General features: G+C 42.2%; 1 protein-coding gene and 1 long non-coding RNA gene across 2 annotated transcripts; both read left to right on the top strand.

Annotated features, from left to right (window-relative positions):
* The first annotated feature begins 618 nt into the window (after window positions 1–618).
* LOC120901082 lies at window positions 619–2007 on the top strand. Its single transcript, XM_040308788.1, has one exon. It carries the CDS (start codon window positions 619–621, stop codon window positions 2005–2007), a length of 1389 nt encoding a protein of 462 aa, XP_040164722.1.
* A 3320-nt stretch (window positions 2008–5327) lies between these two features.
* Window positions 5328–6254, top strand: LOC120902730. The gene is made up of 3 exons (XR_005739467.1): window positions 5328–5532; window positions 5621–5692; window positions 6148–6254. It is a non-coding gene; the product is annotated as an uncharacterized LOC120902730 (long non-coding RNA).
* The last annotated feature ends 17281 nt before the right edge of the window (window positions 6255–23535 follow it).

The raw sequence follows: 23535 nt of genomic DNA, 5'->3' as shown, positions 1-23535 counted from the left end.
CCCGAACACTTAGGTCTAGAGAAACTCTACGGCTCGCTCAACCCCGTTCCAGTGCTGGTCGGTCAGACCCTATGTTCCGCATGTCGGCTGTCTTCAACACTGTCTCGGATTGCTTCGACTTCGACATCTCAACTCAGTGCTTCAAGGAACGTCTCCGGCTTTTGCCGTGGCCGCAGTGAATTGCGATGCAAATCTTGTTTTTGCTATGTATTTTTTTTTTATTGAACTGTTACATCTTAATTAGGCCATACGGCCCGTTGAAGATTAATAAATAATAATAATAATAATAATTAAGGAAACGGATCAACGAAGCCAAATGATACTGTGGGACGGCGACGACCCCGATGCCGGATCGGCGATTTACGTAGTGACCGTGATGACGTTCGGAGCAGCGTGTTCACCTAGCAGTACACAATACGTAAAAAAGTGAACGCAGGACGATTTGCAACAGAATACCCCAGGGCAGTCGAGTGCATAGTACATGAACACTACGTCGATGATATGCTAGCCAGCGTCGAGACGGAAGAGGAAGCTAAAGATCTGGCCGACGCGGTCCGTTACATCCACGCGTGCGGTGGTTTCGAAATCAGAAACTGGGTTTCGAACTCTCGGGCCGTCATGCAACACCTGCAAGAGGATATAAAGGGGAAAGATATTAGTGCGAACTACGGTCTATCTGCCGAAAAGGTGTTGGGAATGTGGTGGAACACATCATCGGACACCTTCACATTCCGCTTATCCTCGAGGCATGATCAAGAGCTTTTATCTGGGAGAAAGCCAGAAACGAAACGTGAAATACTACGGACACTTATGAGCGTTTACGACCCTCTCGGACTACTCGGACATTTTCTAATGTATTTAAAGACTTTGCTGCAGGAAGTTTGGCGCGGAGGCACCGGTTGGGACCAAGAGTTGAGCGACCAGACGGCAGGGAAATGGACGGAGTGGTTACACGTGCTTCCCGATGTCGAACAGGTGACTATACCCCGATGCTATCGATGTATATCCTCCACAGATGCCAACGTTGAGCTGCACGTCTTTTGGGATGCGAGTGAGAAGGATATGGCTGCAGTTGCTTACTTCCGTTTCGTGGAAGGATGGGATATGCATATCGAATGCACTCTGGTAGGATCGAAAACGCGCATGACGCAGCTTAAATTTTTATCCATCCCTAGGCTGGAGCTGCAGGCCGCGGTCATCGGCGCAAGGCTAGCGAAAACCATATCGCAAAATCATCGACTGTCGATCGGACGAACCATCTTCTGGACCGACTCTAAGAACGTCCTGAGTTGGCTTAACTCAGACCACAGTTGCTACAACCAATTTGTAGCATTCCGTATAGGAGAGCTGCTAGAAGGAACTAATCTGGATCAATCGCGATGGGTTCCAACCAAGCTGAACGTAGCAGACGAGGGCACAAAATGGAGCAAACGACCAGACCTGCCAGCGCTAGGGCGGTGGTTCCGCGGGCCGTCGTTCCTTTGGGAGCCGGAAAGCGCCTGGCCGAATCAAGAAGGAGTACCACAACGTACCAGTGAAGAGCTGCGGAAAGGAATGAACCATCACCTAGTAGAGAAGCCGTTAATTCATTTGGAACGGTTTTCCAGATGGAGCCGAGCACTGAGGGCTATGGCGTTTGTGACGCGCTTCATAACAAACATGCGTTATCTAGTTAAGAAGGAGCGGAAAGTGAACGGACCGCTGATGCAGGACGAGCTAGCGGAAGCGGAGCGTATATTAATACGATTCATACAGCAGAAGGCGTATCGTGATGAGATGCAACAACTGAGAAATCGAGAGCTGATAAAGCATCCGTGGAAGAAGAGGATCGACAAAGGTATCAGTCTATACAAACTATCGCCCACCTTAGACGACCATGGGATTCTAAGAGTGGGGGGACGGCTAACCGAGTGCGTGGAAATCAGCGAACCTTCCCGCAATCCTATAATCCTGCCTAGGAAGGAGTACGGAACCGATCTCTTGATGCAAGCGTACCACGCCAGGTAAAAACATGTGAATCACGGTACAGCTTTGGCTGCACTAAGGATGCGATACTACATCCCAAAACTCCTAGGGGAATACCGTCGCATGAGCTGCCAGAAATGCAAGGTGGACAACGCGCGCCCGGAACCGCCTTTAATGGGTAATTTACCACTTCAACGGGTCGCAGTTGGTCAGAATGCTTTCTCGTTCACAGGTATAAACTACTTCGGGCCCTTTCTTGTCGCCGTCGGACGACGGGTAGAAAAACGATAGGGCGTCATATTTACCTACCATACGAGTCGGGCGGTCCATCTGGAAATAGCAGCATCCTTTAACACCGCCTCGTGTATCGTAGCCATCCGACGCTTCATCGCTAGACGTGGAACCCCGCTCGAAATCATCAGCGCCGGGGGACTATTTTCGTAGGTGCTTCGCGAGAGTTGGACGAAGCAGCGCAGGAGATCGACCACGACGCAATGATGACGGTGTTTTGCGGACCGCAAACGAAATGGAGCTTCAACCCTCCCGGGGCTCCCCACTTTGGCGGCTGCTGGGAACGTTTAGTGCGCTCGGTGAAGAAGGTGCTGAATCAGTTCGTGTTTCCTAAAAGACCAACGGACGAAATTTTGGCATCAACCTTTGCGGAAATCGAGCTGATACTGTACTCGAGTCCACTTACCTACGTGCCGTTGGATGACGAGATGACGGTGCCTATGACGCCGAACCTATTGCTACTAGGGACTCCAGACGGAAGTAAGCCGCCGGCTGTGTTCTGCGACAGCCCCGCGGCTCTAAAATCGTTCTGGAAGGTGGCACAGCACGCGGCGGATGTGTTCTGGAAGAAATGGTTGGCAGAATACTTACCGACTCTCACCCGTCGAACCAAGTGGTTCCAGCCCGTACGACCACTCGAGGTAGGAGATTTAGTTGTAATTGAGGATAATAATCTCCCCAGAAACTGCTGGCCAAAGGGTCGAGTTATATCGGTAGTGGTGGCTAAAGACGGTCAGGTTAGGCAAGCCACTGTACAAACCGCGAACACTACCTACGTTCGATCCGCGCACAAATTAGCATTATTAGACTTACGAACGAAGAATAGTTTGACACAGTAGCTCGATTGAATTTAAACGAAAAAAACTCTCGATTTTTGCCAAGGCTTTTGTCACCGATACCCCTGCGCGGGCCTTTATAAAATTGGTAATGTACTTTTTGGCAAAACATGGGTGCACGAAGTGTACTCTCGTTGGAGAGTTCGTAAAACCGAAGCGTAAAATAATATTTTGTTCATCACAACCTGCTCCACCACGTACAGATGAAAGTTTTCGACAAAGACACGATATAGAGCATCATAAACAAATTCGATCTCCTTTAGAAGAGATTGGTGGATTAAATATGATAAAAAGTTTTCCCACTTCTGATCGACTTCATCTTATCGATATTGGCAACACTCGTAAATTTTTGTACGGCCTTTTTCATCATAAATTTCTAAGTTTTGTAATATGGTCTAGTGAACACAAGAAAAATGTCTCTCACTTTTTGATGAAAACTGTTGTGGAGACGGACAACGTCGCGCAACATTGTGGCTCTGGGTTGGTCGCAGGGTGCGACAGCCCTGGACGTCACCCGAGCTGTCCGTCGAGGGCGACCGTGAGACGGAGCGAAAGGGCCGCGCCATCGCGGCTAGGGCACGACGGCCGTTCACCCGGGGCATTCGGTTCTCGGGTGTTCAACGAGTGCGGTAACCGTTACGCGGCTGCGCCGGGGTTTTACGTTTCAACAAATATTTAATGTGTTAGGAATAAAGTTTGCATGTCTTGTTTGTAACTTTTTAGTTGTGCTTAGTTCAGTGGGTTATTCAAATAAGTGAACGGACATCCGAACACAACAAAAACGAAACTGCCTTCTGAAATACATCGACCATTTCGATCTCTTGACACTCTTCAGTATTGGGAAGCAACTGAATTTAGGTCTTTCCTACATTATATTAGCCCTGTTATATATAAAGATTTTATGCACAGTGAGGGCTTTAACCATTATTTGCTCTACTTTTGTGGCATAACTATTTTCTCATCGTCAGTATATAAACATTTAAACCCGCTTGCAAAAGAATGCTTCAACAATTTGTTGTTGATTTCCCACTGTACTATGGTCGCACCCATATGAGCAGTAATGTACACAATCTTCTCCACGTATTTGATGACGTTGAAGAACTTGGTCCATTGGACGATTGGTCTTCTTATGATTATGAAAACTTTTTACAGTTTATTAAACGAGATGTTAAGACAGGTTCAAAATGTGTGGAACAAGTAGCGGACAGATGCAAGTTATATGCCTCAATTAATGTGCATCATGGTCCCAAAGAAAAGAAATATCCCTGTTTGACTATAGATGGCTGTGGAGTGCATGTAACTGAAAGCTTTGTTTTAAAACCAAAATTTTGAGATGAATGGTTTTTAACAAAATCAAATGGTATTGTGAAATTTTTGAGAGCAGAAATCTCTCCGCAGAATTCGTTGGTTATCGTTGGAATCAAGTATGATAATAAGGAAAATTATTTTACGGCTACATTCAAAGATAATGTATCTTTTGTAGAGATACAGTCTAGTGAACTGAACATTCATAAACTAAATTCTTATTCACCATCTACTATGGTGACACTTGACCTTAAGTTGATTAAATGTAAGTTAGTTGCCGTTAATTTACCCCCTCGTCCTCTTGTGTACTTTGATGTTGATGAATTTCAAGATTCTATGCCTCCATCTGTATTATTTTTTCCATTATTACACACTTTTCTTCCAAACAAACCATATTTTTTACATTAAAATTATGCTTGTGACTTGTTTTGTCTTAGTGTAAATTATAATATTATTGAGTTTTCAAAGGTTTACGGTAAGGGTTTATTTCAAAACTTGTGGGTGGAGGGTATATCATAGTATATATAAAATATCATATAATGTATTATGTAGAGGGTTTAGGTTGAGGATGTATTACATAGCATTTCCAAAGAGGGTATATCATAATAAAAATATAAAACAGTTTTCATTACAGAGTTAGAAGGGAAAGAAATTTGTTTAATCTACAGGCAACTTCATTGTAGTTTTTTTATTGAACAGATCAGCACGAATTGTCGCATGTACATTCATTTAATAATAATTGTATAAGTTAGTGACAAAACCAAGGGATTCATTTCATGTTTGTTTATACTTTTTTATGTTAACACAATTATTTTTGGTAATTTGGACTTATGCCAATGCCAATCTTTAAAACAAATTATCCAATCAACCTGTGATCCATAAATAGTGTAAGATCCACGACAGTTATAACTAAAATATTAGAACAGTTGATTGAGCATGGTATCTTTTGATAATTCCGTACAAACACTAATCTCCAACATCTATTTTTTTTCGAATACTGCTCAACGTGTTTCGCATTCCATACGAGGATTCATCGAGGAAAAGCTATCCCCTTACGTGACACGACACGACGTGACTGCGCTTAATATGGCGTTTCTTCTAGTCTCAACAGTTCCGCTTGTTTTTTAGATAAGAAGTAAGTTAACATTTATTGTTTCATTTCTACAAATTATTTCAATTACTATATATTCAGTAATAATGCAATCTTATAATTTTTTTTACAGCTCTTTGGAACATTGCTCATAGCAAGGATTTATTTTGTAATTCTATATAATGCATTTACACAACTCTAATAAGTGAGTATTATTTCATTTGAATTCTTTTTTGATATTACAATTCTAATTGAATAGTTCATCTAGATTATAATAGAGCTCCCACTAATTTTAAGAACTATAATCTAAATATCTTCTACTATTTACACACTACTTGATCTCGGCTTATGGCATCTAGACTTATGTATGTATTTGTTTCGTTTTAAATTATCACTATGATTTAATTTTAGCTGCATCCAATCTTTTAATGTTTTATCCGAGCAATTCTCCTAATTCTTGTATAACTAGTACTATATTTTTTATTTACACAAAGGTATTTTATCTCCTATTTTTGCTCTTCCTGTCCACGAACATTGCAATAAAATGTTAGGCCCTAGGATTAAGTGAAGAGCGTCACAAGCACGTTGTTTAAAATCGCCTTCTGCAATATTTTGTTTCACCCATTGCACAAATTCATCACGGCACTCTTTTGTTTTCAGTTTCTCCTCCAGGGTATTCATCTCCTCAATGGACTCCACTGTGCAAAAGGTTGGCGATGGGGTTTTATCTGTGAGGCTCAAGCAGGTGTTTTGATTCGCACAAAAGTTGTTGCATCATACCGGTCAGAACATCGAGCTTGTTGTTCATCACATCGTTCTGGACCTTTAGCTGAGCTACCATTCGGCGTAACATCATGCATTCTTTTGCCAAATCAGTTGGTACTGGCACGTTGTTGTTTTTGTCCTCCATCTAAAAAAGTTCGTTTTATATAGTTTCATAGAGTATTTAAACGTTTCCTATGAGTATTGTTTTACCTTGTGTATGCAAATCTATATCGACCAGTTAAGCTTTTTTTGTCAACCAGAAACCAGAAGCTCTACACGAAGTGAATCTAGTGAACAATACAATCTCTTAAATTCTTTAAATTCAAACGTGACATTTCATTTGGCGCCGAAAGAAAGTTGATATCACAACTACATAAATAAATACCCTCGTACCTCACCAATACATGTACATCAAGGATGGCGCGCGTACACTCACACACTCGGAAAAGCCTGCTGTTCTCATATCCCCTAATTTTACCCTCAGTCCGAACAAAAATGTCCTCATTTTTTCATATCCCAAGGTTCGGTGACACAAAATTAGGGAGTTGTATGCAATTTCGAGCACTTGTTTGTCGAGTGGGAAATTGCCCAGTCAGACAGCCTTCTGTTAATTTACCCATTCGAGCAGTTTTGTGTCTCTCATAACAGTAATTTAAGAGCAATTTAGCGGTACGAAGTGTTCTCGTTTGTTGTCAGTAAAAAGATATAAATTAGAACAAAAGAGTATTGTTTTAATGATATTTTAGTGGAAGCAGACGTCGGCGGTGTGTTTAAAACTGTAAAATGTAAAAAAAACAGCCGAGAAATAGTGTTTATTAGTGCTATTTGTGCACCACCTTCTCCGGGTGAAGCGGCTGTTCAAGTCGAGTTTACTATAAAAAATTCATTGTAATCGTTTGTAAAAGTTAAGGAAAATGATTGAATATAACCATTAAACTGTAATATAATAAATTTCGTGTTATTTATTAACAATTTAGCCGAAAAAAATAAAAACAAAATAGAGGAAGGAATAGGATCTGTCAAAACTGCTCGAATGGGTAAATTAACGACTGCTAATTTACCATTAAATTACTCTTAAATTACCGGTAATTTAGCGGTAAGATAGGGGTAAATTAAGTCCGATTTGTCTGACTGGGTGTACTGATTTGACATTTAATCTGTCAAAGGGGTCCTTTCCGTTTTAAGTTCGTTGCAAGGTGGATTAATTATATCAGGTGGTGGATAAGGGCTTTTGGGGGGTCGCCATAGTTGAGGGACTTTACGTCATTTTAAAACCGTTAACCAATGGTTTCCGCACACAAAGCATGGCAAATAGAAAATATATTTTTGTTACTGTTAAGGTCTGTCGTCATGTATTTAAAATAAGAGGTGGACGAATGCACGCGAATAAGTTAACACATATAAAAGGTTTATTCACTATCCTATGTGGAGGCGCGCCGGAGAGAGAGAGCGATCCTTCGGGGATCACGTCATAAGCCCGAACCTAACGGCATCTCACGAGATGCGTGCACTCATCAGTGAGAGCCGTGAAGCATACAGGTTGGCTCACCAAGGCAAAATATTCACATTAACAGTTACTACGTGTATTTTTTATTGATTGATATTGATTTTATAAAAAAATGAGACATATTAACAAAAGATTCGATGATTTTTTTATGCACGAAATGTAAAATCATGTGAGTAAGAGTTCTAATCTCACGTAAATTGTCTATGCGGCTCGTGGATATTGAGTAATTAATGTAATAATTGCAAAAAGTAATGATTTCTTAGTCTTTATCCTCAAAAATGTCGAAAACACAATGAATTACAGAATAAATTTACGGAATAACACGAAATAATACACTCAAATCTGTATTTTAATGTTAAATACAAACTCGTAAAGCCCAAAATATATTTTTAAAGAATATTTAATCGAAAAAATGTGGTAGAAAAATTAAATGAAACATATAAAAAAATGTAAACAATGGGGGTTTTCACGATTCTAGTTAGTTTTTTGTATGGAGTTTGACAGTTGGAGGCTGAGATCATGTAAAAAATCCATACAAAACCACACAAAAAACTAGCCTGCGATTTTCAGTCTAGAAAATTTTAGCCTAAAAGCTAGAATTAGATTCGAGTACCTGCTCGAAAACACGGTGTTGTTTACATTTATCCCAAGGTGCATTAAAGAAATCAGGTGATCGAATCTGGAATCAAAGTGTATGTAGTCCAGGTGGTCTCATAGCATTTTTTATAACCAAATTTTAATATCACTTTTTGACAGAACGAGTGAAAACTTTTGTTCAAACAAGCTTTTTGAGGCTTGACGAATACTCAAAACACTCTTAACATCTTCATTCATAAACAGAAGCGATAAAAATCAGCCTTCTAAATTCATACACCTTGGGATAAGCCCACCTGTATATTATACTCACTTAGATAGCTGCTCGAAAACTGCTATACAATGCAAACAGCTGACAGACTGAAATTTCAGCCTACGAACTCAAGGTGGATTTAAGAAGATCAGGTGGTGGATTGGCGGTTTTAGGGGGTCGCCATCTTGGAGAGCCCTTATGTCATTTTACACATGAATGTAAACAACGCTCGTGCCGGCTGCAAAAATCATCGTCCATAAACAGTGATATATACACGAGCTGCGTTCATATTATTTTACATATTTTTTTAATTTGTTTAATTTGTTTATTACTCGTTCAATGGATAACAATGGATCCGTGTGAATGTTCTTAAGTCTAATATTAGATTAAAATAAGTAGTAAGATCATCTTAATAATTCGCTTCTAAGGCAGTTTTTAAAGGATTGCACTGAGGTTCCAAAATCAAACAAATGACGAACTTCGTTAAACATCCTAATCATGGAGTTGAGGGGGTCTCTAGATCCATATCCAGTTCGACTACGGTTCAAGGCTAGTAACGGACGAGAGCGAAGCTGAACAGCTGGCGCGTAAAAGTTTAACTGCTGGAGTAGGGAAGGACAGTCGATGTTACTTTGCAGTAAACCAGCCACAAATAGTTGTTGTGCGGTACGGCGTCGGATGTGGAGCGGTTGCAGTCCGAGGAGCAGAAGTCGCGTTTCATAAGGTGGTAACTGACTGCCAGGTGGCCAAGGTAACAAGCGTGTTGCGTATCGGGATAAGCGACGCTGTATCGATTCCATTCTCTCAGAAAGTCTTTGGGTTGAGGGCTTCCAGACGACACAGGCGTATTCAAGTACCGGGCGGATAATACCACAGTATAACGCTTTGATGCAGACTGGGTCTTTGAAATCTCTTGTTATCCGAAAAAACATGCCAAGCAATTGATTACCTCGGGTAATCACCTCCTCTGTTTGCTGGTCAAATGACAGCTTTGAATGAAGTATGACTCCGAGATCCTTCATAACATTAGTGCGTTCTATTGGTAAACCGTTAACTGTGTAGCTGGTGTTCTTAATTTCTCGGGCTCGTGTGAATGAAATGACTTCGCATTTTTCAATGCAGAGGCTCAGGCGGTTTCGATTGCACCATTGGTGAATTCGAGAAGGTATTGTTGTAGCTCGGAGTGGTCTGTGTCTTTTTTTATCGTCATGTAGATTTTAATGTCATCTGCATACATTAAATGATTCGCTGCTGGTACTACATACGATAGGTCGTTGATGAACAGTACAAACAGTAGTGGATCCAGGTTGCTACCTTGTGGCACACCAGATGATGCAATGAAAGACCTTGAATGGCACCGTGAGAAAGATACAGCATACGATCGATTGACAAGGTACGATTCTAACCAGCATATTAAATTTCGCCCAAGTCCCAACTTATTCATCTTGGCTAAAAGGATGTTGTGATCGATGCTATCAAAAGCAGCCTTTAAATCCATATAAACTGCATCTGTTTGCATCCTGCTATCCATGTTACGGAGACATTGTGATGTAAAGTCAACAAGGTTAGTAATCGTCGACCGCTTTGGAACGAAACCGTGTTGTTGAGGGCTAATATAGTGATATGAAGCCGTGAGTAAACTTGTTTGGATCACTTTCTCAAAAACTTTGGCTCCAGCACTGAGTGATTTTATGTTTCTATAGTTGGCTGCATCTTCCTTGTCACCTTTTTTAAATATGGGGACAATCCATGAACTCTTCCAAATAGAGGGGAATTCTCCTTGTTGCAGTGAAAAATTAAAAATTTTGGTGAAGATCGGCGCAATGGACTCACAGCATCGGCTGAGAATGATGGCAGGAATACCATCTGGGCCAGGACTAGCTTTGAGCTTGACTGCTTTGAGCACATTTAGAACAGATTCTTGCGATATATTAGTTAAATTAAGGTCGATGACATCATTAGGAGTATTAATTAAAGCGTTGGTGATAATATTGTCGTCAGTAGTTGAGATTGTGTATGCCTCCTCGAATCTACACGCAAATATATCACAAATATCTGAAGCAGTTGAACCAGCTCGGTCATTGTGGTAAATCGATTTAGGTGTCACATTTGTACTATTGTGTTTCTTACAAAAACTCCAGAGAGCTTTGGGCCTTTTGATGAAATTCTTCTCCAACCGAGACAAGTAGCCACCGTAGCGTATTTTATTGTAACTACGGTACAAGCGAGTTGTTTCGTTTAATATGCTTTTGTTAACAGGTGATCGGTACTTCGTATATTTTTTTAATGCAGCTTCTTTAGCTCTTTTAAGTTTTTTTAGGTGGCGGTCAGACCAAGCAGGGCCGCTCTTTGGTGTGATAATTGGTACACACGAATCAAACGAGGATAAAAGAAAGCGTATAAATATCGATAAAGCTTCATCAACAGAACTAAACTGGCTAATTCTGAACTGGCTATTAAAATTAGCTATGAGCTCATCAAGCCGAGTAAAATTGGTTTTATAAAATTTCATCCTAGGTCTACTTGCTTGAGTCAGTGTAGGATTAGGCATTGTGCTTGGAATTCGAACCGTTAAATCGATGGCTGGATGGTACAGGTCAGGAGAGACTAGTGATGTTGGGCAGGGGTGCAAATCGATGCAGTAAGTTGCAGCAATAAAATTTGCGAATACTAAGTCGAGCTGCCGGTTAAGCGAGTTTTTGATACAGCTTATTTGATAAAGATCGCTAGCGTTAATTTCGTCCAAAAACCGGGATCTGACCGAAGATGATGAATTTGCCACATAGTGCGCGAACGATGATGAGTGACCAAATGTTTGTTGTGATAGTGACCACGATACCGCGCAAACAATGAGACCCCAAATTTTGAGTGATTCAGGCCGAGGGGTATGAGGAAGCTTGAGGAAGCAAGGAGAAACGCGCTGCGATGAGAGTTCGCATTCTGTTTTAAGGCCGGGGGACATTGTCCGTACTCGCTAGTGTAATTTAATTTTTCACTAGCGCATCTGGCGGTGGCTGGTGGAAGCATTTTTCCAAACAATTTGGAGCCGCTTCAGAAAATACGTTATTGTTACATGTTTTTTACTTTAACCGGGCTGAAAAAGCTTTGTAATTGATAGCTAAATATGTTGTGCAAAAATTTCAGTCGTTTTCGCATCAAAAACGATGGAAATATTACTTTATTTTGAGATCCGGCACGACCATTCCCCCGATGACCAAAAAAGCTTCCCCCAGCCGCCGCCAGATGCGCTAGTGAAAATCAAAATTATACTACAGAGTACGATCAATGTAGCCCGGCTTGCTTTGACGAGCTCTTCTCTCTTCTTCTTTCAGCGAGCTCACCAACTTGGATCTGCTCGTCACATCGTGTTGTTTCGCTTACACTACAGCATCGAACCATCGCTCCGTATGTCCCCCCCTCCTACGCGTACAAAACCACCAGTACAGCGTGACGCTTTGCCGGAGATGGTTGTGCGCGTTTCGTTCTAAGTCCCGCGCGCAGTGTTTGTGCGTTGATGCGCATTTCGTTATAAGTCTCGTGTGCCGGTGTGTTTTGGTGAAGTGTGCAGTGAATAAACAGTGTGCACAGACGCACATGCAGTGCGTGGATCGACAGGTAAGAATTTACTGAACAGAGTCAACGTAGATTTTCGACAAGTTTCCCGCAGCCTGGCTCGACCCGGTATGACGTCATTCGTGAGTATGAAGGATTCTAAATGTGTACTTTAGTGTGTACTTTATGTTTCAATAAAGTGTTTAATGTAATAAAACATGACAGTGTTTGTGTTTGTTGTTAGAATAAGTGCATGAAAGAAAGCGAAAAACAAGAAGCTTTTGATGTGTTGGTAGCATGGCTCGAAAGAACACAAACACATTGAGAACTGCAGAGCGCACCGTGCGTTACGGGTGGGGAGGGGGAGGGCTCGCGCGAGGGTGTAACTCATTCGTCGAAGAGACACTGTGTCGCTCACGCGACGTGAGTACCAGTGAGCGTATGCGTAGGCGGTGAGCGTATGCGTAGGCGCCTACGGTGAGCGTAGGCGGAGCTTAGTAGTACCACTACTACTAAGCCGACAAAACTGTTTCCTTGCGGAACACATGCATCAGTGCTGCGCGGCAACAAGCGCAAGTTGGCAAACTTGCGCACAGGAACCCTGGTTCGATTCCGCGTAGCGATTACTGTTTTCGTCTTACGTTCCAGAACAGGATTACACTAAAATACGGAAAAAACGTTTTACTAAATATAATTATATTTTCGCGGAAAATGCTCTAGGCAATCGCTAGAGCAGCATGTTGCTTGTAAACGACTCCAGTGGAAGAAAAATAAAATAGTTAGTAGCAAAAGGAGAAATTTTGTGCAAGAGATTATTACTTCCGATTATTCCGAAAGTATTTAGATCCGTTCCACACAAGCCCTGTACTCCCTTCGAGACCCTACCCAAGGCAATCTTGACTGGACACTACTTGGCGAGAAGGCGTGGTCACCATCCTCTCCTTTACTACCCGGGCTCGTTCCCTCGTGTCAACTGACCAAGGTGTTCGACATTGGCAGGATTCCCCTTCCGTCCGCATAGGCCCCCCGCAAGCTTGGGGCAACTAGCTGGAAGGCAGCCGTGAGGCGCGAATCTCTGTCGGTGAAGACGCTGCGGGAGGGAGGCACTGGTGCAAGACCGTGGTCGGCGGGTCCGCTTCGTCCATCCGCTTCGATAGCACGGGAAGGCAGCGGGCATATATTTGCCGCACGGAAGCCGACGGCATCGCCAGGACCAGTCACCTTCGCGGCTGGTCGGTGCACGACGGAGGCCGGGCGACACACTGTATTTCGACAGCGTCACTCAAATCACTCAAAAAATACACTCATTTTGCCGGACGGGTAAGGATGAGCAAGCGATCAGTGCGCCACCACCACGAGTATGCATACTATTAGACAAGCTACGATCACATCTATACACCGAATAGCCCGGGTCAAACAGTAGCGATGAAATATATGTGTATATATATATATATATATATATATATATATATATATATATATATATATATATATATATATATATATATATATATATATATATATATATATATATATATATATATATATATATATATATATATATATATATTGTATTTGTCTTTGTGTGTGTTATTTAAAAGCATTAACATTTGTTCTGTTGTGGCACATGTAGAGAATAGAATAAGAAATAATAAAAATATAGAAGATCGATGTATAGGCAAGTATCAAAATGATAAGCAACCTAGGACGAGAGACGGAGCCAGAGAAAGGAAGCACAAAGTGCAGAGAAACGAGAGCGGGAGAGAAACGAATTGGAGCGATGACCACGAGAGACGAACGAAAATCGGAGAGAGCTTTGGGGACGACGGAGAGAGAGAACGACACAGCGATCAGTTTTTGCAAAGTCTATGTAATACAGAGGTCGAGTCACCCACAACATTTGATCAAAAAGCGTGGGAAAGTTTTGACAGCTGGATGAAAAAGCTTCTATAGTTTCATCGCAGCATGCATTGAGGTTTTAGTTGTTGTGCATGCAGTGGTCGGAATGCATTTTCGATAATTTTTACAAAGTTGTATCAATGTATCAATGTATGCATGTATCAATTACAACAAGATCAGTGCCCGAAATTACGACGAAATCATGTGCAGTTCAAGAGGACCAAAGCTAAGAGGCTAGATTTCTAATTAAGGTCGTTTTAAGTGATGAATTACTGAAAAAACTACTCCATGCCACGTTCATGAGAAAGAAATGTACAGTTACACTAAGTTTTGTGCACAAAATGCATAAATAGTCCGAAAAAATGTTTGGTTGTTTGGAATCGTTTGGGACGCTTTTTCATCTAACTGTCAAAAACAAGCTTTCAAAATGGTGGACCAAAATCGAGCTATGCATCGACCTCTGTATTATATGGACTTTGAGTTTTTGGACCAATGTTGACGAGAGCGGTCATGAAGCACCAAGCATCTGAAGCACGAGACAGCAATAAAAAAAAAGAGATAATAAAAGAAAAAAAGTAAAGTGAAAAAAAGCGAATGTTGTAATTGGCGAAGAAAGTGGCGGATATCACGACAGCACAGTGCTCATTTTCGGCCAGAATCAAAATGGATTCTTGTTTATTATGTAGGATATATGACCTTCAGTTGCCGGCTGCAATCAAAATGGACATCCCCATTGTTCAACAAAACACCATTGAAGCGCTGTATGTCCTAACCGTATTTCATTTCATAGATGAGCACATTATTATCATCTAATAATCTTTTTGCATTTCTCATCTAGATTTCTGTATTTTTTAGGATATTTCATACGTATACAGGCTGTGTTTTCGTCATGCATACTGTAGTGAAAACGACGGATAATTCCGTAACCTGATTCTACTCCTGCAATTCAACATTATTTCCCATCCGGGAAAGCAATGAACTTCGCGCACAGATGAAAAGAAAAATGAATCTTTTACTGATAGATTTGCGATCGGCTACAAGCTTTTTTTTTGTATTTTTAGGTTAGAACAGTGTATTGTAGCCCTGAGAAATGTTCGCGAACTATGTTCATACATTACGTATTTGGAATTGTAATGGGTTGCCAGAATTGCATTCACGGCCGCTTCCAAACATTCCTACTCTGACTTCGATTCCAGCTGTATAAAACCAACGATAGCCGGTGCCGACTCTGGACGGCTGGAACTTTTCGACGATTCCGACGGCTCCCCTCGGCCCCAGAAGATTTCGAGCAAGTAGTTGTGCAACTACCCTCGATATGAAAAAATGACCAAAAGAGAGATATGAAATGACGAATGAAGTTGCTAATAGCGTGTTGGATCGTATCCTTGCGCTGATGTAATGCAAAAAACAGATGAGAATAGCGGTAGTATCATAATAGAACATACAATCAAAGTGCCAAGGATAAGAGCATTAAGGGCATCAATGAGGATAGCGGAGCCAATGGAGTATTGTGCACAGTAGTGATGGGCAAAACGGCTCCGAAGACGGAGACGGCTCAGGTCGGCTCCAAACAATTTCTGAGCCGGCTCTGCACCAACGGCCCCGCTTCAACGGCTCTGGAGCTGGCTCGTCACCAACGGCTCCGGAACCGGCACCTCACCTAAGGCTCAGGAGCCGTTGAAGCGAAGCCGTGGATGTGGAGCCGGCTCCGGAGCCGTTAGTGCGCTCCGAAACACCCATCACTATGGCACAGGGTCGCCTAAAAGCCAATCCAAGACATACCAAGCATACAAAATAATAAGATAAATCCGCAGACCTATTGCTAGAAAGACTAGTTAGAAAGAAACGACAGGCGGAACCGGACATTATATAACCATTTCTACGAACCTGAGGTGGAGGCCATCTTAACCGGGTGAACGAGGCTTGGATGATATTCAAGCCAGCTCAGTATGATTGATTTAATATTGGTAAATTGACTGCTAACAATTAACAATTACATTTGGGCGGTATGTTTTGCCATTAGTTGTTGAACATGTTTGGTATAATTTTATTAATTAGAATATTCAATAACAATAGAGAGCATTATGTTTATGTTTAGGAACATGTAGCATCGAACGCATTGTTTTACTTTCGGACATAATATGTTCATTGAGGGTCGCTCGCCGTTTTCGCTTGTGTTTACTCTAGGTTGATTTATTTTAAAATGTTTTTTAATATCCTACTAGGATCGTTTAAGTCGTTTGTCCAAGAACATATGTTATAATCAGTGCAGTTGTATTTCACTTGATTGAATTTGACAATGAAATGAACAAAAATTAGTAGAAAAGAGTGTTAAATCTCAACATAGATTGGCGATAATTTTTATTATAATTATTGATATTCCATATTGCAAACTTTTTGACCCGCATGCTGGGATTTTTTTCGTTTATATTAAGTTTTAGGGATTTTTATTACGTTTGAAAAACATGTTTAATTGGCAATAGATATAATTAAATTTGATATAAAAATTCGGTCGAACGCCAGGCTTATTTACAAATTGCACTATATGATTAACATAAATACCCTGATTTACAATTTTCCTCATTTTTTTAGCTCCCTTTCTATTCTCATCGTGTGCTTTCCTTTTCAATGCCTGCCTATTGTTTAACTCCTCTTTATTTTTTAAATTAATGTAGCGCATACGTATAATAATTCGCTGTTTTGAGAAGGCTTTTACAATTTCTAATGGCAGTTCAGACAATTTCCTACTTATCTTATTGGTTAATATTCTGTGTTAGAAACTAACAAAGAAACCGAATTTTTAGGCTTAGGCGTGGTGCCAAAAATTAGTTTTTATTTTATGCGTTTTGTGGTTTGTTGTCTCGGCGAGTTCGTTTTACTGAAAAGGGCCGAAACTGCCGTTCGTTCCCTATTTAAACTATTTTTGTCCTATCCGCGATGCGCTTGGCTGACAGTTCGGCGGAACCCTACAACGGTTACAACATTGTCCCCCGAGCGAGACGCTTTTGATCTAGATCGCTTGTATTGTCGTCTCGCTGCTGTTTCAACTGTCAGCCTTGTTTACTTTCCGCTATGGAAAATGTGGTCGCGATCGACTATTCCCGTAACACAGTCTGCGGTTTTGTGGTAAGTACTATTTCCTTTTCTAAATCTAAAACGGCTATTTTGTGCGCAGGTCTTATGTACGTTCCGCAACCCGTATCAACGGTGGCCTGCCTAACTTGCCCGTCCTTTGCATGTACGACAGAGGTCACACGTCCTTTGGGCCAAGAGTTGCGAGGGAGGGTGTTATCGACTACGATCACGACGTCCCCTTCCTGGATAGGTTGCACCGGCTGGAACCACTTCCTAGCACCTTCTCAGTAGTCGTACCGCTTCCCATGTTGACATTCTTTTCATTTCCTGGCGTCTCTTGTAGTGATGCTACGACCATCGGTGAGTTCGAGACCCAGTTACGTATTTCAAACCCTCCGCAAGCGTGGATGTAGCGGACCGTTTTTTCTAATTCACTAGCTTCTTCTTCTGATTCCACGCTTGCCAACATGTCATCGACGTAATGTTCATCTTTTATGCTTTCCACGGCTCGAGGGTATTCGGCTTTAAATCTGTCTGCGTTAAGATTTTTGACGTATTGTGCGGCGCTCGGTGAACATGACGCTCCAAATGTCATCACGGTGACGACGTAAACATCCGGATCTGAGTATGGACCGTCGCCTTCCCAAAATATCATCTGGCTCCGTTGGTCTTCTTTGCTAATGTTCACTCTATGAAACATTTCTCGGATGTCGCCCACGATTCCTACTCGAAATTCTCTGAACTTGAAGAGTACCGGGAGTAGCCCGGCTAACATGTCGGGACCGGGGAGAAGAAATGAATTTAAAGAAACCCCACGTACCTTTGCCGCCGCGTCGAACACCATTCGAATCTTTCCTGGTTTATTTGGATTGACAACCGGGAAGATGGGCAGGTACCAATCTTTATTACTTCTCTCGTTCAGTTCATCGTCGGTTAGGCGTCTGATGTATCCTTTTTCCTTGTAATCTGCCATTTTTTCTCGTACTGCCTTTGCTAAAATGGGATCATTTTTTAATTTTCGTTGTAGGCATACATACCGCTTCAACGCGACAGATCTGTTGCAAGGCAGCTTGATGTCGTCATATCGCCAAAGGAGGCCGGTTTCGTAGCGATGGCCGTCAAATTTCGTCTTCCGTTCCAGCAACGTGAGAGCCCGTTCGTTGTCTTTGGATTCTCTTAAGCGCACTGTCTTATCGATGCCGATCGATTCCAGGGCGAAATTTTCTTTTACCGCAGCAGTAAGACCATCGTCAGGCTCATTGCACACACATATGTGAAAGGAAGGCAGAGTAGATCCCGGCGTATTGGTGGCCACTGAACATGGTCCCCCAACACCCAACCCAAGCGGGTTTTCGAGGCGATTGGCTCGTCACGTCTCCCCCTCTACACTCCTGCTTGGGAAGAGCTAGTTTGCGAACTGTGCGGACGGCTGAAAGTTCGTATATCGCTGTCGAAGTTTGCTTCCCCGAAATGCGTACCGCTAGTCGAACAGAATTTTTCTCTTCACGTGTGACGTCACCGGTCCATTGGACGCATTAGCGGATGTGGTGTTCCCTTCAACCCAAGTTCGTCTACCAGCTCGTGGTCCATGAAGGTCGACGTGGAACCGTCATCGAGAAAAGCGTAAGTTTCGATTATTGCTTTCGGTCCGTGGAGTACAACTGGAACGTATTTCAATAAGACACTTTCGTTAGTTCCCGAATGAGTATTAATACGAATACCTTTTGTTTCATGTGCTGACGTCTCGGAACTTCCGGGGAGGCCATCGTCCTGGTGCAGAAGCGCGTGATGAAGGAGGTTGCATCCGTCGACGCCGCACGCGTTCGTGACGGGACACCTGCCATAGTGATATCGCAGGCACTTGCGGCAGAGTTTCCTCTCGTTTATAAATGCCCTTCTCGCTGCTACCGACGTTCTTAAGAATTTCACACATTTACAAAGAGATTCACACGTACCCCCCCATTATATGCACGATAAAAGCAGAGAGTCACTAGTCGGGGAATGAGGCAGGCAGTCCTCTTGCACGACGGTTGTGTTACAGTATGCGTTACCTTGGCGACCTGTTGCATGCTGATTTATCCCGACCGTCGTTCGATGTGGCAAATATCGCTGATTGCTGTTCCTGGGGGAGGGACACTCCTCTCCGTTCGTTCAATTCTGTCGGGCATATCGATGACCGCGCACAGATCATCAGCCAACTCGCCAATCCACCGCCCAAATTGGAGCACATTAACATCCCGTGACCGTTTCTTCAGCCGTGCCCATTCAATACACAGCATGGGTGGCAACTTCTTCGTCAGTTCCTTGAGGAGCACCACGTCATACATATAGTCGAGCAGTCCCGACACTTGTACGGTCGCAATCAACCTTTTAACAGCGAACCCAAATTCGACTATCGTGTCGAGCCTCTCCATCCTAGGCGCAGGCAGCTTCTTGACGCTCTCAACCGCTCGATCTACTATCAAGTCCGGTCGGCCGTAGCGAGCTCGCAAAGTGCTCATCACTTCCTTCAACCCATCTGAAAACAAAAGCAAATGTCCGACGGTATCTAATGCAGCACCTTTGAGGCAGTGCTGGAGTCTCACTAAATTGTCGTCGTCGGTATAGTTGGATGCAATAGTTGTGCGTGTATACGTCGCGATAAAACGCGGCCACTCTTCGACAGACCCCGAAAACGTCGGTAAGTCTCGTGGAAACCCTTGACGGGCTGCTATTTGGCTGTGGTTTAAAAGTGTGTTCAGTGCTGGCGTTTGTTGTGCGAATGTGTTAGTGTGAGCGGTCATGTGCGGGTCAGTGTAATTTGTGCGCATAAAGTGTCCTGATGTACGTGGTATACCCGATCCTCTCGCGTCGAATACATTATACCCAGGGCAGGTAGTGCGTTCTCCGTAGGGCACACGTTCACGGTACGTTGCACGTTCATCATAATTCGCGCGTTCGCCGTAAGTGCCGCGTTCTTCGTACGTCGCTTGTTCACCGTGTGCCGCGTGTTCACCGTGTGTCGTGCGTTCACTGTAAGCCGCGCGCTCACCGTACGCTGCGCTCTCACCATACGCCAGGCGCTCATTGTAGTTCACTCGTTCATTTTGCAACGCATGTTCATTTAGGGCTACGCGTTCATCGTACCCTTTATTGAGTGGCGCAGATTTGTCACAAGGCGCTCGCGCAAGACGCCTCGTCCCTTCGCCATCCGTATAAGTAACTCGCGCGCCATGATTACTTTGATGTTCCCGAGGATCTTGACCTCTGGTGACGCCATTTACTCTACGTTCGGTCTGCCTCATAGAACTTTCCATCCCGCGGATCCATTCTTCGAACGCGGCTCGATCCTCGTACTCAAGCGGATTTAACGACGGTGCTCCTAAACGATCCGTTTCCCGGCACCATTCTTCCATCTTTTCGAGTTGACACATTTCGCGAAGTGCGATGAGCTCACGTTCAATCTCCGCTACTCGCTGTCGTCGTTCGTGCGCTGGCATACGAACGATTTCACCCTCCACTCGTTTGTCGTCCCTTGTTCCGCCTACGTGGCTTCGGTAGGATTCACCATCAAAGCTACCAGCGGTTAATCCTGGCGCTCTGGAGCTAGTATCCGACGTTGTCTTGCCTCGCACCTGCCCTTCTGATACAGACTGGCTCGTGCCCGCTACCACCGGGGATACCGCCGATTCCTGCTCTAGGATGGGGCTCGTTGACGCTGCGATGGACCGAGCGCCATCACGTCCCATTGTCGGGCTCATTACGGGGGTAGAGTTGCAATCCTGCCCGACTTTGCACGAATCTTTCGCCTGCTCCATTTAACCTTTCACCGCACTACAGCTCTCCTATACCACCACACGGGAACAATCGCGATCGCGAGAATTGGGTATCGCAGCGCAGTATCACTTCACCGATATACTTTTACACCACACGCGATGAAAATTAGCTTAGCACTAATTTTTTGGAATGTTAGAAACTAACAAAGAAACCGAATTTTTTAGGCTTAGGCGTGGTGCCAAAAAATTAGTTTTTATTTTATGCGTTTTGTGGCTTGTTGTCTCGGCGAGTTCGTTTTACTGAAAAGGGCCGAAACTGCCGTTCGTTCCCTATTTAAACTATTTTTGTCCTATCCGCGATGCGCTTGGCTGACAGTTCGGCGGAACCCTACAACGGTTACAACATTCTGACTATACTTTTTTGTTTGAAAACTGTCCATTCATATGTTTTTTTAATGTTTTCCATTTCACGGCATACATACAAAAATGTTAAAGATAGTTGGAATAAACCCTCAACAGACAAATGCTAGAAGAAGGATTAGAATAGCTATGCTCGGTATCGTTTTCAAATGTTTAACATCCTAAGTATAGATCTGGAAAATTATCTTTAAATTTTCTACCAAGGAATCCAACAACATACTCAAATCCATCTTCCTCTTGTTCATTAAACTCTGTTATTGTGCTGCTATCGGTACTACTATTATCATTCATATCATAAAACAAATTTGTATCCTTTTCTACAACGTTCATGTCTGGCAAAGATGGTTCAATATTTGCTCTTGAATTCATGATAGCAGACACGAAGTGTTCATTGCGGTGGTCATTTCTGTGAGTATGTGAGTCTGTTTCAGCTATCTGTTGCTCATCGTCATTGTCTTTGGTTGCTATGTGAGTTTGGTTTAATAGGACGGATGGAGACTTGCCTAATATAATATTTCTTATTCTAAATAGGCAAGCCAATGGTGAAGGATGGTCATAGACACCCCCACGTTGTCTTAATTGAAAGTTTTCTAATACATCTTTGTTTAGCTGAAAGAGAAAAATAAATATAACAGTAAACCATTGATACCATTTAACATTTTTGACGAAAATATTACCTTGTTCGTTGAAATGTACTTGATTGAATGCTTCTGTACCATATCTCCGAATATTTTTTTAATAAAAGTTATTTGCATGAGGATTGATTTTTGAAATGTTTGATGGTTATTTTTACCTATCACTCTCATGTTATGTACCATTTCAAACATATCATCTAATGCTTTCACCCGATCTTCAGAACAAATAAAGGATTTCTTATAATCCAAACTAGCTTTTGGCGAATATGAGTTTGAAACGCTAAACCAAAGGTCTACTTTTTCTATAAAATCAGCAAGATGTTTCGCATCATCGTTATTTGAATAACGCTTTAAAGTTGTTGCTGTAGTCCTCGATAGTAATTGCGCTGCTAAGCTTACATTCTGCCGTTCGTGACTAGACATATTCAAGTGTTTAGAACTTAGTTTAAATAATGGAGTATATTCTGATCCTAGCCTAGAATCTACTAAGAGGCGCAATGGTTCAATCGTAATATTTTTATCTTTATATCTGAAACCATGATCAATCAACCAGTTTCTTATTAATTTTAAGAGATGTGGAGCATCAGGTATTATATAAACATTTTTTTCGTTATTGGATGCTCGAAATGGGGATTGAAATAGTCATGGGCGCCCAGCTGTTTCCAACAACCAATATTCGCAGAACAGTTATCACTAACAATCGCTGCGACATTTACTCCTTTCTCGTTAAGTTTTGAATTAAATCTACCATTATTTCTTTAGTCATTTTCGTGTCGAATCCGATGAAAACAGGCTTTTTCCACTGTCTAAATAAGCCTCTGGCCATTACCACTTGTATATAATCATGTGGTCCTAAAATTTCATCCGTTGATTGATCATATTCTAAAACCCTTTGCACCTTCATTTCATCAAAACTTAGAATACATTCACGATCTTGTCTGGTTAATCCACTTGAAAAATTGCCAATAAAAACAAGAACATCGACCAATACGCCTTGCTTGAGGTTTATTTTTCTGGCATATTTTTGAAGTGTGGATAAAGCTGGCAAGGGATAGTGTAAGTTTATTGCAATGTACCGATAGGCTCGTTTTCCGAAATAACGCAACGTCAGTGCAGAGCTTATTTCTTCAATTGTCCATTGCACACGCTTCTTTTCCTTCATGATCAGGTCTATTTGATTGCTGGAAAGAGTCCCTTTGAAAATATTTTTAATTTTGGCAACGAACTCTACCGGTTCTATACTCCTTCTTTTGTTTTTTCAAGCTCCTTCTTTAATGTTTTGTTTTCGATTTTCAACGGATTGAGTTCTTTATAACAATCGTTCAGTTTTTTCTTTCAGTACATGATTTGCCTTACGCAACTCCTGTAATGATTCCTGCGATTTTCCTGCATCTACTAAATCGCTCGATCTAACAACTATCATGGGACTTTCTACATTATTCACTGGTTCTATTTGGGTAACATTTTCATTCCTACTTTCTTCAACACAAACATCTGTATTTTTTTCATTTTCCCTAATTCTCTTTCAGTAGTTGAAATGCCTGTTTTGGACGGAACTACTGAAATATAAGTTTAAATAAATCAAACATGTTT

Source organism: Anopheles arabiensis, chromosome 3 (genome assembly GCF_016920715.1).
Source record: "Anopheles arabiensis isolate DONGOLA chromosome 3, AaraD3, whole genome shotgun sequence".
Taxonomy (NCBI): Eukaryota; Metazoa; Arthropoda; class Insecta; order Diptera; family Culicidae; genus Anopheles; species Anopheles arabiensis.
This window is presented reverse-complemented; position numbering and strand designations above follow the sequence as displayed.